Below are 16480 nucleotides of genomic sequence, written 5' to 3'. Positions count from 1 at the left end.
ACGACAATGGGGGGGCGGGGTCCGAACTTGAAATCCACCTGTCACGAACTCTCCAGCATCAGGCTCCTCTCAGCCACCGCTGTCAAATCTCTCGCACTCGTGCTTCAAATGCTCTGGGAGACGACCAGCCGCCCATTACTTCAAAGTACACCTAGGCTACCTCCTCAGAGTAAATGCCACGAGGACATATGGCATGTACCATACAGCACACCATCCATAAAATCTCCAAATATGTTCACCCAGGCTTTTCGTCTTTTGATATGGTTAACAAAATTGGTTACCCACAGAAAATTCTGAAGGATGGATTTTGGATAACTGAAATGTTATCTCCTACTGTAGGATTGTGTGATACAACAACTCATTTTTTGCATGTTGTTATCTCCACATTTCTACAATGAAGAGGTTATATGAATTCTGTAACAGTTACTAAATGCTTATTGAATTAACATAGCCGAAGGTCACGTATCCATACTGGACACTATTTCAACACTGTATTGATGGGGCGCCTGGTGGCTCAGCTGGTTGAGCATCTGACTCTTGATTTCGTCTCGGGTCGTGATCTCAGGGTGGGGAGAATGAACCCCGCCATCGGGCTCTGCGCTCAGCAGGCAGTCTGCTGGCGAGTCTCCCTCTGCCCCTCCTGCTGTTTGCGCTCTCTCTAAAATAAATCAATCTTAAAAAACAAAACAAAATTATACTGAAAATTGCTTTTGAAAAAGGGATCACCTCTATCATCCAGCAATATCAAAGCGGACCAATGCTCACGCGCCAGAGTGTACAAAAAGATGTGGTCCCTGCTTTTGATGGAATGGAACAAGGAAGCAAGGTCTGTACATACAAAAATGTTAAAATACCAGGCAGTATACGTTAAAGCCGATATAAACAGGAGGTGCTCCATGCAAGCTTTGAGGAAGGCTATACTCTCGTGAGCTGGAGTAAGGTCAGAAGGCTCTGTGGCCAAGGGAATCCTGAACAGGACCTTGCAGGTTCTAATTAAAACTGCAAAAGCAATTTAGGAAAAGGAAAAGGCCGAGCGGTCTGTGAAATCTGGTAGCCGGCACGATCTGAGCAACAGTAAAGCAAACAGCACTCCGAGTCCAGAATCCTGTTTTCTCCGGGAAATGGTAAGAAGCGCAGGGTTAGGGCTGAGAGGTGTGGAGGGTATGGGGACAAGGGAATGGGGGCAACAAGGAGAGGCTCGGGGCAAAGGCATTTGAGAAAACCAGGTTTAACAAAATTAACAGGCTTGTCTCTACTGGTGGAATTCTTCAAGCTCCTAGTGGGATAAGGTGCACGGAGCCTCCTTCCCCTGGGGAAGAGATCTTCTTTGACCTTGCCATCCTTCTTCACCGGAGATTCATGCACAGCAAAACAACTCAGGACATACCTCTTCGACAGAGAACAGAACCAAAACAATAAAGGGCTTGAATGCCAAAGGCAAATTTCAAAGTCTGGCCCTGGTCCAATCGGGCCTGGATTTTCCCCAGAACAGAGGAGTTGCAGATGAACCCTGAAGTTTCTACACAGAACTCAAACCAGGTCCTGCTACCCCCACATATCCATCTACTTGTCAGAGTCCCCCGTGGTCAGCCCCGCCCCATTCTTCCAAGAGCACCTGGACAGTCAGCAGTGGCTTCCAGGGTAGCTGCAGGCTCTGGGCACAGCCCTTCTTGTAAAAGTAATTCAGGGACGTCTGTGAGCAGTGGGGCGCCCCGGACAATCCCAAGCACGGCATGAGAAACAGAGCAACTGTTTTTAAAGTCTTACGTGGCATAGAGCAGCCTTCTCAAATTAGAGGTGGCAAGGCATGTGTTATAAAATCAGTTCAGCGAACCCAAACCAGCATTTCTTAAAAAAAAAAAAAAAAAAAGGAAAAAGAAAAAAGAAAAGAAAAAACCAAACATACATCATAGGTACGAAGAACAAGGAATACTTTATGAAATTTGTCTCTATTACACATACTGGATTGACCTCTGTGTGTTCTGGACTTCAGTCCAAATGTATTTCCTACTTGGATCACAGCTAAAAAAGCCTGAAAGTCACTGTTCCAGCAGATGCAGAACTCGGGGCAGAGCCCCAAGGCTGCTGCACATCCCAGACGGGTGAGTAGCAGCGGGAGATGGGCAGGAGAAAGAAAAATCATCAGAAAAGACACTTAAAAACACTGAAGAGGATATGGACAAAGGAAATCAAGGAGAACACTAAGGTTTTTACCCCGGGTCATCTGGGGGGAAAAGTGGCTGTAACCCTAAACAGGCAAATCGTGAAGGAGAGCAAGCAGGTTAACAGGTCCACAAGGGAGGCCAGGAGACACCTTCAGGTTGACACACATCCGGTTTCAAGAGAAAGAGGACATGCAGACAGAAGTACAAAAACAGCCCTCCCACACCACGAACTCAAAACAGGTCCCCAACATTGCTTTAATTTTAGTCACCTTTTACACCACCATAGTAATTCCCTTTCAGTTAAACAATGTTTTAAATTTATGCTTTGTCCTCAACCAAGTGGTTAGGAGTCTGAAAAGCACATAATCACACTCCAGCACCAATGCCATCAGTTAGTTCCTGGCTATTACATTATTTACCATCCCAAGGGCTTCATTTTGATTTAGCGTTTGATGGAGAAGTACAGACAGGTCCGTCACCCGGCTCTGTGCAGGCGCGTATGATGACTGCACCGGCCCACGGACCGGGAAGCCGCAGGACCCCTACTACACCAGCGCAGGAGAGACAGGCCGAAGGGTGCCCGTCAGCTGCCACCCTGTCTGTGCCCACCCTGCGAAGCTGAACAGTTGGCTCAAGGCCCCTGCTGATCCAGCATGAGGGCGCGAGGGAAATGGCAGAACTCCAACAGATCACTTTAGCCAGGACTGAATCCCCAACGTACACAAAAACAGACGTAATTAAACGAGGCCGTGTGGACTTAAAGGTAAAATGTCATCCCTACCAGGCCCTTGATGAAACGAGTTTTGCTTTACAGAAGCCTTTTTATGAAGTAAATTACATTAATTACCAACATTTAAAAACATCCAACATTTAAGGGTTCTGAATCTCTGATTTATTAGACAGCACGGCAATAACAGGGTTAGATTATTTTACAAAAAGACCTCAAGCTGCTCCGAAACAGCACCTGGGCTTTCTGGGGGTAAAAAAAATTCTTCGGACTATCACCCAAGGACACAAAGACTCCTCATCCTACACAAAGTCAGCATGGAAGGGCACACAGACAAGTTTTTTTAAGACAGAAAACAGAGAAATCCACATACTAAATAAGGTGTCCACAATGACTACAACGCATCCCTTAGGGGATGAGTATGTATTTGTAGGAAGCAAAACAAAGCTTGCCATAGAGAAACCACTTTCACGAGATGATTAGGTGGACCTGCAATGAAGAAAATACATTTCAAAAGATGGGTTCACACTTAACACTAAGTTTTCACTGAAATGCTTACAAAATAAAAGCAAGACTTTCTCTGTATCAAAAGAATTAAAAAAAAAAAAAAACACGTCATGTGTAAATTTCAGTAAGGGTCCAAAGCCCATTCAAAAACATACATTTGCAAATAATATAAATAAAACACCGAAGTCTGATCACAGAAATACTATTTGGAACTAGCTAGAACAGACCAAGCTAAGTTCGTGTTCTGCTTCAGGGCATTACATTAAAGTGAATCTCATTCTCACTATAATTTTTTCTTTTTAACCTTAATCACCAGCGGCTGGGCAACTGCAATGGACATGAGAACTATATAAATGTCAGAGAAATATGTAAACCTCGTTAATGTTTCCAAAAATTCATTTAGAGATAGAAACAGGTCCAAATAGATGCCTGTCTAAATGTACTGCAATTACGTTACAATTATTTTTCCAAATACACAGATATGCTCTGTCTTTTCTCAGCTCATTACTGACTCAAACAATTTGCCCTTCTGGGATCAATTGTTTGCTAATAAATAATTGTTTACAGTCACAAAATGAAGTTAGGAGGTTTTCTTATTAGTTTTCCTTCTGCACCCTAATAAGATTGAAAACTAGCTGATTCCCAGGAGTCTAACCTTAACCTTGCTTTGTGGAACAGCCCAGGAAACGATGACCCATCTGCTTCGGAACATAATGGGCAGCCAAGAGGAAATACTGTTTAATTGTAGATTAACCTCCTCATGAGGCGGTCTGAAGCAGCTTTCGAATTAGCAACTACAACCAGCAAAAGAAACAAATGGCTCAAGAGCCTATTCCTCCACCATTTAAGGTCCAGAAAGAATGCAAAAGGACTTTTATTACCTATATTTATTTACAAACATGTATTTCCACAGTGGAAACAAAAATTACCAAGGTCAAAACTGATTCTCAAAAGTACGGTCACTGCCCTCCAATTTCGTTTGCCCAGAATACCTTTAATGCAACAAACCATCAACCATCTCATGCACTTAAAGAGTGTTCATTTAAAAAAAAAAAAAAAAAAAAAAAAATCAATAAAAACCTCTTTTCCATTATTTTCAGGTTCTTATAATATTAAAATTAATATATTTCCCTGGTTTCTTTGTTAATAGTAATAAATCCACCATTGGGGAGTACGAATTGTTTTATTATCATCAACATGGCACTTAAGTAAATGAAATCTTGTCAAGTACATGGTGACCTACAAGTTCAAAAGAAAAAAGAACAGCATGAGATCAAAATGGCCGGCCAGGACAAGAAACACAAAAGTGAGAGATTATAAGCAAACACAGCCCTTTATCCAACAGGCTTCACATGCTAAGTCTTTGCTAAAATCAAACCTGTAAAAGTATGCATGTAATTGAATATTTACTACTCTGCCCCCTTTTAGGGACTCAACCAATTTAGCAAGGGTGTTAAACCATTTTAACTCAGACAAGTAGAAGAATCCTGAAAACGTTCAGTTATTCCGTATTTACTGAGGCCTGGGTAGAGAGGGACAGAGAACAGGGACAAAGACTCCCGGGGGGGTAGGTATTTTATGGTTTAACAAGAGCCTAAGTATCAGTTTTCCCTCAGGCCTAGTGCAGGTAATTAAGAGCTTTGCCCTGTTGGTACCAAAAAAATGTAAATCATCCGTCCCTGTCAACAGTTACAACCAAAAGCCAAAGACAGCTATGAAAATTTCAAAACTACGGAAATTTGCTATTCCAGGCAAGGCCATATTACTCTGGATTTTCAGTAAGACCTGAAGGTCATTCGCTTTGTGTAAATATTAAAGAAACAACCTCTGTGGAGAGGAAAGATTTTTGGCAGTTCAAATTCTTAAATATCTTAAATAGAATTTGCTAAAATAAATTATTCTTGAATTCCTCAACTTAATTTTGAAGCAATGAGCTGGTAATAACTCCAGAGATTCAAATAATAGTGCCTATTCAAGAAGAATGAGAGTTTGACATTCTTCTCTACCAAACAACTAGGCACAATTTTATCCATCAGACGTCTATCAACCTACGGATATTGAAAGCTTGGGAGAACAAGATAAAATCAACTCCAACCCTACAGTCAGCTGTAATATCGAGCAGGCATCAACAATGCTATTCATGAATTTAGAAAAATTAATAAATCCTGGGTTGAATGCGAGAAAAGGCTCAAATACAGGTGAAGCATACTCACTTGGGTTTTGTTTCTGCATCTGTCACTTGGCGAATGAAGATACCATCTTCGGGATGTTCTGTGTCATCCATTTCATACATATACGACGATGCTATTGCGAGCGTGGTCCCGTCGTTACTGAAGGCCAGAGACGCAATGCTGGTGGGGTACCGGTGGAACTGGCACAGCCGCTTCTTGTTAAATGGGTCCCAAATGTTTACAAATCCATCAGAGCCACCTGCAAGTCATTTCAAAAGAGGTAAAATGGTTCTTAAAACCAGGTACAGGGGTGCCTGGGTGGCTCAGTGGGTTAAGCCTTTGCCTTCAGCTCAGGTCATGATCTCAGGGTCCTGGAACTGAGCCCTGCATCGGGCCCTCTGCTCAGCAGGGAGCCTGCTTCCCCCTCTCTCTGCCTGCCTCTCTGCCTACTTGTGATCACTGTCTATCAAATAAATAAATAAAATCCTTTAAAACAAAACAAAACAAAACAAAACAAAACCCACGTACAGAAAAAAACTATTACCCTTCATGGTTAATTTCTAAGGTCAGAGAAGTTACATTTTCCCCAGAAGACCATGTAAAATTTTTACTCCCTATGTATCAGAAAAAGCAAGCATAATTTTTTTTCAAAACTCTAAGTTGAACTGTCTAGTGTTCAATTACAGCAAAACTGTCGGGTCGCTGTGCGGCTCAATCAGTTGGACGTCTGACTCCGGATTTTGGCTCAGATCATGATCTCAGGGTTGGGAGACTAAGCCCCATGGGTGGGCTCTGCGCTCAGTGTGGAGTCTGCTTAGGATTCTCTCCCGCCCCCCCCTCCCCTCCCTCCACCCCTCACCACCTTCTCTCTCTACAATTAATTTAACGGATATAAAATAAAGCAAAATCATTATCGCAATGATGGGACGTAGGCACACATGCCACACTGTATACCTGTAGCAAATGTGTTGTGGATGTTGTGAAAGGAAATGGCATTGACCGGGTAGATCTGCTCGATGTTGTTCTCCTTCAGTCTGTGACACTTGAAGGCGTACTTCTTCTTCTGCACCTCAGGGCTTGGGTCCAAGTACTCAACTGCCACTCGGCCTTCTATGGAGCTTAATACATAGCCCTGCCAAGAAGGAACCAGAGAAGGACAAACCTGGTGACTCCAGCTCCCCAAAACAAGGTACTAATTCCCAACTTCAATCCACATTGAAAAGGATTATTTCAGAAATGAAAGCTAAGTACAGCCAGGTTTTAACCAGGTACAGGTTTTAAACTGCACTAACATAGCTATGACCGGATCAAAAGTTTAACACTTATACCTGTTCTATAAAAAAAGAAAAATAAGGCTATCACATCTAGTAATTCTGTCACATCTAGACAAGAATTTTCAAGTGCTTCAGTGGCATTGGTTTGTTGTCTTGTCCAGACGGGGCTCAAATTTGTTCCATCACTTGGATATAATCTGCTGTGCTCTGTGCCTCTTCACCTCCAACAACTCTTAAGAACTATGTGTCCTGCGGCGCGGCTGGGTGGCTCAGTTGTTAAGCATCTGCCTTCAGCTCAGGTCATGATCCCGGGTCCTAGTATCGAGCCCCACATCAGGCTCCCTGCTCAGCAGGAAGCCTGCTTCTCCCTCTCCCACCCGCCCTGCTTGTGTTCCCTCTCCCGCTGTATCTCTCTGTGTCAAGTAAATAAATAAAATCTCAAAAACAAAAACAAAACAAAACAAAACAGAACTGTGTGTCCTTCGAGGGGTGGGAGGAGTTATCAACAATCCGAATCAACTAGAACACCAGTCTTCCACCTCAGTCATTCTGCCTCTTGCATGTAACTATAGCAAGTTGAGTTCACACACAAGCAACACAGATTTTCAACGATGTTCAAAGTGGTTTACTGTTTAAAACCTTTCTCACCTTCCCTTGAAATGACAATATGTCAAAGAAACTAAGAGATACGATAAATATGAACCCTATATTTCATTTATTCTTTAAATTCTGAAGGTATGAAGAATTATTCCTCAAAAACTACTTAGGGAGAAAAAAACACATCAGTGAAATCTTAAGCTTCCATCACCAACTAGAACCATGTTCTAACAAAGTTTCAGACTTAAGACATAAAAATATTTATAAATGCAAGGATATCTTATAATCACATAGTCCAATCTTTAAGTCACATAATTGCAAAGCCTTATCTTCAATGGAAATTCACAATTTCCTGAGAAAAAGAACCGTGATCACCATCTGAGGTTCCAGCCCTTTGAGATAAAGGGCCAAGAGAGTAACTGACATAACTGCATCCAGCTCGTCCACCAATGAAGAAGAGCGTTAAGATTTCAAAGGTGTCTGCTGTTTTTAAGGACGCCTCCTCTCATAAAATTCTTACTGCAGCTGATCCCACCACCAACTCTCCTTCAAACTTCTAAGGGTTTCAGGGGAAAGGGGCTCACTAATAAACAGGGCAGTCTTGTTCAGTTGCGATGACGAGGAGGGGAACCCACCCTGTGTTTGAAGAGGCCGTCATTACATAAGGATTATCATCTTCTCTTAAAAAAAAAAAAATCCAAGTTCTGCTGTCAGACTAGCTAAAGAACTCTAGGAGTATCAGAGTTACAAAGAGGCCAAAAAAAAAAAAAAAAAAAAAAAAAGAGAACAGCAAATTCCATAATCCATAATTCCAGATTTAAATCTAAGTTCACTGGTTTGGTAAACTGAAATACGTGCGAACTGCTCCCTGATTACCGTCCACCTGTCAAGCATCCTCGACCGAGGGAACCGGAAGGCCTCCAGTCAAACCACTGGTAGATTACTTAACCCCTCTGAACATCGAGATCTTCTCTGGAACTGGGTTAACACACTGCTCTGTAACACAGGGCTGTTGGAAATGTAACTACAGTAAATTCTCAATCAGTCCTCAAAACACTTTTGAAAAAGCAAAGCTTTAAAAGGCAGTGACCAGGGGCGCCTGGGTGGCTCAGTGGGTTAAAGTCTCTGCCTTCGGCTCAGGTCATGATCCTAGGGTCCTGGGATCGAGCCCCACGTCGGGCTCTCTGCTCCGCAGGGAGCCTTCTTCCTCCTCTCTCTCTCTCTGCCTGCCTCTCTGCCTACTTGTGACTTCTCTCTCTGTGTCAAATAAATAAAATCTTTAAAAAAAAAAAAAGGCAGTGACCAATGAGATGAGATCCTCTTATTTTCAAAATCGCAAACGGGGCGGGGGGTGGGGGTGGTTGAGGACAGGTCAGTACCTGCTTGTTGGGAAATGCCCGGATGCAGCGAGTCTGGTACTTGAGGCTGGACTCCCGGCGCTGCTGCACGTAGCCCATGTTCCGTAAGTCCCACACCAGCACTCTGCGGCCTGCAGTGCCCACAATCAGCCGGTCTCCAGACACTGACAGGGTGTACACCTTTCAAGAAAGACCAAAACTTACTAAAATCCACCCACTTGCCTGAACAGGCCATTCTGTCCCCCAAAGAAGTCTACTAATTGTGAAACCGTGAAAAAGTTAGCTAATCAGATTCGCAAACACAGCGATTAAATTTTAAATGCTACAGTTACATAAACCAAGTAATGCGCACAAAACTACCAACCCGAAATATTCTTACTACTTAGCCATGGATCATATAATGTACATTCTAATTAATTCTGCAAAAACACTTTTGAAGACTTAATTCTCTTGGTTACTAAAACAAATTCAATTATTAAGCTAGTTTTCCAGACTTCTTGCTTCATTTAGTTAACAACATGAAAGTATAAAAACTACTCAAAGAGGAGTTAATAAAGCCATAATAACAATTCAAGATTCCTCTCAACAGGCTTCTAGCTTTTCACAAAATAATAATTTTCCAAATTATTTTTCTATGACTGCCCTTTTAAAAAAGATCTCCCGTTGTAACTCTAAAAATCTTGATTTTCTAGCTGTCACAGTGAATAAATAGGCTTTTCCAAGAATGAAGGAGCCATCATTAATTAGCTGCTTAGTTGCTGTTGGTGGCACATGTACTCAAAATTAAAAGACAAGGACAGTGGTCTGGCATGTGACAAAGCACATTCTTGTTCCCTGACATTCTACTAAACACTCAAGACAAAGTTCATCTTTAGTGAAAATTTAAAAAGCATTTTCTCCTTTAAATGCATTTATTTTCCCCATGTAATGCCCTTTTTACACTGTTTTTTAAATTTCCATAAAATTCCTTTACAATAAATCACAGAATTTCCTGCAAGTATTTCAAGTGATTTGCTTTCAAATTATGTCAAATACAAATAGCGAATTCATGAAAAAGGTGACAAAATATATTTTCCTGATCATGTTAAATAATGTTTTTTTTTAAATCTAGACTTCAGGCATAAAATTGTACTCTGGTTGTTACTTTCAACTAAGAACTAACTCTAATTTAATCTGATTTAATATTTTAAAACCTGTTTTAAAACCTGAAGAATCACTATTAAAAATGAAGAGAGCCCATGGCCTGCTAAGACATCTCTTTAACATTCAGTCACTAAACCGCAAGGTTAATAATTACTAATGTGTTAACTCTATACCACCACCCCAAAATACAAAGTTAGGTTTAACAATACAACAATCCAAGAGTCTCAGATTTCTGACCTTAAAATTCAACAACTAATTTGACTAAGGGAAATATGAGGAGTTAAGAAGATTCAAAACAGTAGATTACCATAAGCAGATATAAATAAAAGAAGGGCAAGATCTACTGCACTTTACTCAGGGAAACACAGTGTTTGCAGAAAAACAGAAATTAACCTACGACAGTGAGATGGCAAACTTAAAAAACAGAATCCAGAAAGAGATCAATTTATAACAGTACAATCAGACTGGGAATTTTATCTTAAATCTTTACTATACAGGTGACACACAAGCTTCTAACAGGGCTTTCTATCCCCACTGATCGTAAATCATGTGAAACCACTGTCATGCCAGTGACTAGGTGTATACATTTATCAAAGAAAGTATTAAAAAAAGTGACATAATGAACCTTGCTGAACCAATAAGCAGCTTGATTCAGTGTGGCTGTCCATTATACGATATTCTGCCAGCAATTTATCACAGCTCTTAACATGTTACATAAAACCATAAATCAAAACTAGAAACAATGCAATTATTTTATTCTGAACAAAGGTCTTGCCAGGAGTAGATTCGACTGTGATGTGACAGAAATAATGGCTCTTTGGATGCACTACAGTATATAATGATGGCTAACAGGAACTGAATAGTATATTTACACTAAGGAAATAGACTGGAGTGAAGGATACCTTTAAACTGCTAAAACAATCAATCTTTAAAATTAACTACCACCTGATAAAGTCTGATGAGGATACAGCAACAAAGCTCAATTACACTTTCATTGTACAGATCAAAAGGTTAGAACAACACAAAGTTGGGGTTTTAAAAAGCTTTCTTCAGGAGAGCCTTCAAACAACATCTGCCAACATTAAAAATAAATTAATAAATGGCAAAACCCAGGGAATATAGAATTCCTTTCTCACTAACTTCAAGCGATAACCCACTCCACCCTCTTAACAGTCCACTCCAATGAAACCTCAGGTGGTAAGTGAAGATGAGTGATGCTCTGTCCCACTTCCTGATCTGGGCACGGCAAACCCAGTTTAAGGCAATCCAACAGCCTTTGCTAAATGACTTCTCTGAAAAGGCACAGAGTTGCTTCTTGGTCCTGGGATTTAAAGCATTAACAATACAGTAACCATACAGAGCAGTGGGTTTATTTAAAAGCTACTACTATCCAGTACAGAGATGACAACAAACAGAAAAAAAAGTTCACCCAAATACCACAATCCAATCCCTCTCTTCAAAACAAAAAAACCGACTTCTTAAAACTAATCTCTAGGCCTCATCCATGTGGGGCTCAAAGTCGTAATTCCAAAATCGAGAGTCATGTGCTCTACCGACTGAGCCGGCGGGGCACCCCTCATCAACTCTTAATGAACCTTCAAATTCAACACCATACTCACCAACCGTGTATCAAATCAAATCACCCCAAAGATTAAAATTCCTATTATGAATGTCAAGAGCCTACCTTTTCGGGCTGAGAGAAGGTCCCTGCATTACAAGGAGTTCTGGGATCCCACAGTTTAACTGTCTGATCCCAACTCCCTGTCACCATCACATTCACTTCTGGGCAATATTCAACACATCTGATAGGGGCATCATGGGTTCCGACGAGATTTTCTACAAGAGGGAAAAGGAAAAAAAAAAAATCACCCAGCTTCATTACCTCCACTAAACAAAGATTCCACAAGTGAACAATAGAAGGAAACACTCATTAAACTGTAATGAATCTGCTTCCACCAACTCAATGAAAATGCCTGCATACAAAAAAATTTCTCCATGACTACAAACTGTCACCCATTCTTCTCTGTTCACCTTATAACGCATAGTTTGATTCACTAACATGGTCCCTACCAAAGGCTGACCTGAATTTCACATTATTTTAAATTGGGTGGCATATCTGGGTTTTTTCCTTACAATGATTCTAGACTCCTTAAAATCAGAAGCCTTATTCAACTCTATAGTTCTGACTTTATCTACTGCAGGTTCTGATACATGGTAGGTACTCAAAATACCCGCTGAATCAAACAATGAGTAGAGAACTCTGGTCTTCTGGATCTGGGTAAAATTTATTGCATTAAAGCCAATGTTTATAAAAAACTTGTTTACGTGGTCTAACAGGATACCTGAGAGCTGGGGGATAAGGAAGGCAGAAGAGTCTTATGACAAGTTCTCTGGGTTTTCACTGCGGGTCAGATTTCCAAAAGGCAATTTCTTTCCTTTCAATTGCAACTCTTCACACTATCTCACCCATTCATTCAACGAACATTTCCTAAATGCCTAGTATGTGCCAAATCTATGTCATGTGCTAAGGGTATGACAAAGAACAGTATGTGGTCCTGATCCTCAAACAGGAAAACTACCTATTTAAAAAATATATCATTTAAGGGGTGCCTGGGTGCCTCAGTCATTACGTGTCTACCTTCAGCTCAGATCATGATCCCAGGGCCCCGGGATGGAGACCCACATGGGGTTCACTGCTCAATGGAAAGCCTGCCTCTCCCTCTCCCAGTCCCCCTGCTTGTGTTCCTGCTCTATCACTTAAACAAGAAAAAAGAGGACCTCATGTAGTTCAACAATGACCTCCTGAGAGTAAACAGCTAATTCCCTTAACTATGGTCTCCATGTCAAAAATCTTGTATTTCTGTGGTTTTTTTCCGCCTAAATTTTCCAACAAATAGGACCAAACCCCACAAGCTAACTTACTATACGAAATAACCTAACAAAACCAAGTAGTTATGCAGTTCTAAATTACATGACAAAGTGACTTTCCTGAAATAACCTCTCCTGAGTTATTTTTTGACAAAATATTGTGTTCATCTTCTTTTCATCCTCCAACTGTCCAGCTCATCCTCAGCTAGTCCTATCTTCGTGCCTTGCCAACTGCTTCAAGCACATCTATACCTAATGTATGCATTCTTTTTAATGCTCCAAGAGGTTCTATTCATTTGAGTTTCATTCCATTTCTGCTCTGCTCCAAAGTCAACATAAAAAATTGGTTAAGACATTTCTATCCGGGCCTCGAAAAAATTAAATGGAAAAAAAAAAAAAATGTGTCATCTTCTTATTCATTCAATAAATGCAACTGAAGCATATTCTACGCTAAATCATCACACAAGCAGAACTACAGCAGCTGGACAGGACTGGCTATTTTATAACATCAGATTTTTAAAAACCTATCATCCTTCAGTCTGAACTAAATAAGCTTCTGAAAAAAGAACACTCAGACATCAGCACTGTCCTGCAAAATTTTAATGAGCAGTAGATTACTATGGCATCCAGTCCACTTCTGAGGACAGGTAAGGGTCGAACACTTAAGGGTAACTTCATGTAAACACCTACAGTGGTGATCTACATGGAAATGAATTTACTGAAAAAGTACAAGGATAGTACTTTGTGTTCAGTAATTTAACGGTTATCATTTAAACAAAAAGTCCTAAACTTAAGCCACTTTTACTTGTAAACCCTCGGAAGCTAAGCAAAACCACTCTTCTTAAATAAACATTTACACTTCAGAACCCTAGCTGAGAAAACAATAAACTGGTAAAAATGTGACATATTACCTTGATCAGTGTTCAAATCATGCATTTTCAACTGATGGTCTAATCCTCCACTCCAAGCATGTGTTGGATCCTAACAAAAAAAAGTTTCAAGTCATTCAAAAGTTACAGACGTTTATAAAGAATTTTAAAATCCTGTTTCTACAGCCAACTGTTCACTTTATGCTCAGCATGATGTACACTGGGCTCACACACACACACAAAATACAGCAAATAAATGGTCACCAAAATTAACATCAGCAAATTAAGGAAGAATTATTCACCACACTGGCTGAGAGCACATAGGTATTCCTACGTCCTAGCTTTTAAAAAACAAAACAAAACAACAACAAAAAAAACCCTTCCTTTTGACAAGGGCAACCAAATTTTACCGTCTTGTTGCAAATTTCAAATACAAATGTCATATATCCACAAAGTTTGCAAGGTTACTCTTTTTGACATCTAGACATCTGCATAACCCCAGCCCCCACCCCCCCCAAAAAAACTGTATTTGCGTCAAGATCAGCGTTCGGGAAAATACGCAGTGCTATCCAAACCTCCACCGACAGAAGCTTCTGCCCGACACTAGTGCAAGGCCGCTCCCAACACAGGACATCCTGAAACAAAGCGGGCAGGTGCGCGAACTGAGGACACCTACGTAGAAGGCACAGTCCAGGACCGCGCCGGTGTGCTGGTACTTGAGCCGCATGGAGTTGGCCGGCACGTCGTAGAGGCGCACCGACGTGTCCCAGGACGAGACCAGGAGGAACTGGGAGGTGTTGGGGCTGAACTTCACCGAGGAAATGCCATCCTCGGGTGGCTGGTTCAGTTTGAACTCGTTAGAACCGGTCATCTACGGAACAAGCGACCAGTCAGTCCCCAAGGAACCGGTGCTGGGCCGACGGCAGGCCGAGCATTCAGGGGGCTTCACGGACAGGGGGTTCCTTACGGGCCCCGGGGAGGGGGGGCTGCCTTGCCGGGGGGAGGGACCTAGAGAACGTCGGCCACCGGGAGTCTGCGCCTGCGCAGCATCAGCGCGCCCGCCGCAATCAGGACTCACCCCCCACCACCACCGCCGCCCCTTCCAGGCGCCCCAACTTGCCCCGCCCGCGCTGGGGCACCCCTAACCCTCCCCGGGCTCCCGCACCCCGGCCCCTCCGCCGGGCCTACCGCCCTGGACGCTCCTAAAATAAAGCAAAAGGGATGGAAGCCAAACGGGTTCCCCTGGATGGCTCTGCCGGCTCCGGACCTGGGATGTCCCCCAAGAATCCACCCCAGCGTCCCGTCGCCTCGTCCCTGTTACCTTGGACTCCCCTCGAAGCAACTTAGCCGCTGCTGGCCGCCGCCACCACCTCCTCGCTTTCCTCCGAGTACTCGCGGGCTGGGCAAGAAGAGGCGGAGAGGAAGCTCCAGCGTGTGACTGCCATTGGCTAATTTCAAACGCCAACGTCTCGCTCGAGGCAACCAATTGGTCCGCTCGGAGGCCCGGCGCCGGTCAACGCAGCCATCTTGTTCCGGCTCAAAGGCAAACCGCGGCTTTTCCGATCACGTGGACTTCCTTTAGCACACGCCTAAGGCTCCGGTCCTCGTGAGGGCCGAGTGGAAACTACAATTCCCGAAGTGCCCCGCGCCCAGGATGCGCCCACGCTCTCTCCCGCCCTTTTGCGGCACGCTGGGAAATGTAGTTTTCCTGGAGGCGACGCCCGGCTGCTCATCTGAATAGTAGGCGGGAAAGATGTTCTTTCCCGTTTGACCCGTGGCTCACTTCCCACCTCAGTCTCTCAGACTCAAGAACCCCGTTTTGGTCAATACTTCATTATTCCCTTTCACTGGACATTCACACGCCCATTAAGTTAACCAAAAATTGGAGTGGAAATACTTGCTCTAATCAATTGCATTACTTTGCTCTGATTTATTCTCATTTTCCTGGTGTTTCCACCCCTGAACTAAGATCTCACATCTTCCATTGTCTTAAGATCTATTGATATCATAAAAAGCCATCCTTATTTATACTATGCTTTCTCCCTCCGTTCCATCTTTCTTCAGACATTTATGGAGCACCTACTGAATACCAGGCCTGGTAAGAGCCTCTGGGAAGATGCATTAATCGGACAGCCCTTGCTCTCAAGGGAGCTCCCTGTCCAGAAGGGTGGACAGACTGGAAAACAATTACTCTGCAGTGTGTTCAAGCTCAAAACTTCTGTATGTTTAAGCAGGGTCCTAAAATGTCAGCTACAATCTTCTCCCCATTTACCTCCCTACCCCCCCCCCAAAACTCCCTAGAATTGCAGGCTGTTTGTTCCCATTATCTGTTTCTGGACTCCTCCAGAAATAGGAGAATCAAGAAGTTGCTTCTGGAACTTACTTGATCTCCTTGAAAGAAAAGTAATTCTTAATTAATAACTAGAATGCTGGGGCTCAGTTACTCTTGAATATAAAAAAACTCATTGACAATTTTCAGTTTAATCCACACTGTAACCTCTTTTTCACTGCCTCTTGCAGGGGAGGGGAGTCGGAATCTTATTATGTGATTTTGTATGAAGTGGGAAGAAATTGTTGGAATTAAAGGGTTTAACTTTAAAGGTATGTTAATAAAGGGAAGTGTTGTTGGTCTTTACCCCCTCAGGTGCACTTCTCTTTAGGATTCTTGACACAATGAGCATGCGCACAGTAATCACCCTTCTGCCCACTGTGTTGATATCACCGCTAAAAGAACAGATCCTTGCCCTCCCTCAATGCCAATCCTCATACTCGGTTCTCTACACTTTCTCTTTCAACAAGTT

General features: G+C 42.4%; 1 protein-coding gene across 2 annotated transcripts; it reads right to left on the bottom strand.

Moving 5' to 3' along the window:
• Nucleotides 1-3034: 3034 nt before the first annotated feature.
• On the bottom strand, nucleotides 3035-15112 carry BUB3 (BUB3 mitotic checkpoint protein). Of its 2 annotated transcripts, none has more exons than XM_044240685.1 (8): nucleotides 15001-15112; nucleotides 14356-14550; nucleotides 13722-13791; nucleotides 11627-11778; nucleotides 8821-8979; nucleotides 6525-6702; nucleotides 5613-5829; nucleotides 3035-4638 (listed from the first exon to the last, which is right to left on the bottom strand). In XM_044240685.1, the coding sequence occupies exons 2-8, from the start codon at nucleotides 14548-14550 to the stop codon at nucleotides 4623-4625; spliced, it is 987 nt and encodes a 328-aa protein (XP_044096620.1). In that variant the 5' UTR covers nucleotides 15001-15112; the 3' UTR covers nucleotides 3035-4622. The 2 variants fall into 2 exon arrangements, with proteins under 2 accessions (XP_044096620.1, XP_044096621.1); XM_044240686.1 differs by having other exon boundaries at nucleotides 3035-3381; nucleotides 15001-15111.
• Nucleotides 15113-16480: the final 1368 nt, after the last annotated feature.

Source organism: Neovison vison, chromosome 2 (assembly GCF_020171115.1).
Source record: "Neovison vison isolate M4711 chromosome 2, ASM_NN_V1, whole genome shotgun sequence".
Classification (NCBI taxonomy): Eukaryota; Metazoa; Chordata; class Mammalia; order Carnivora; family Mustelidae; genus Neogale; species Neogale vison.
Note: the sequence above shows the minus strand (reverse complement) of the source record. Positions and strands in the feature narration are given on the sequence as shown.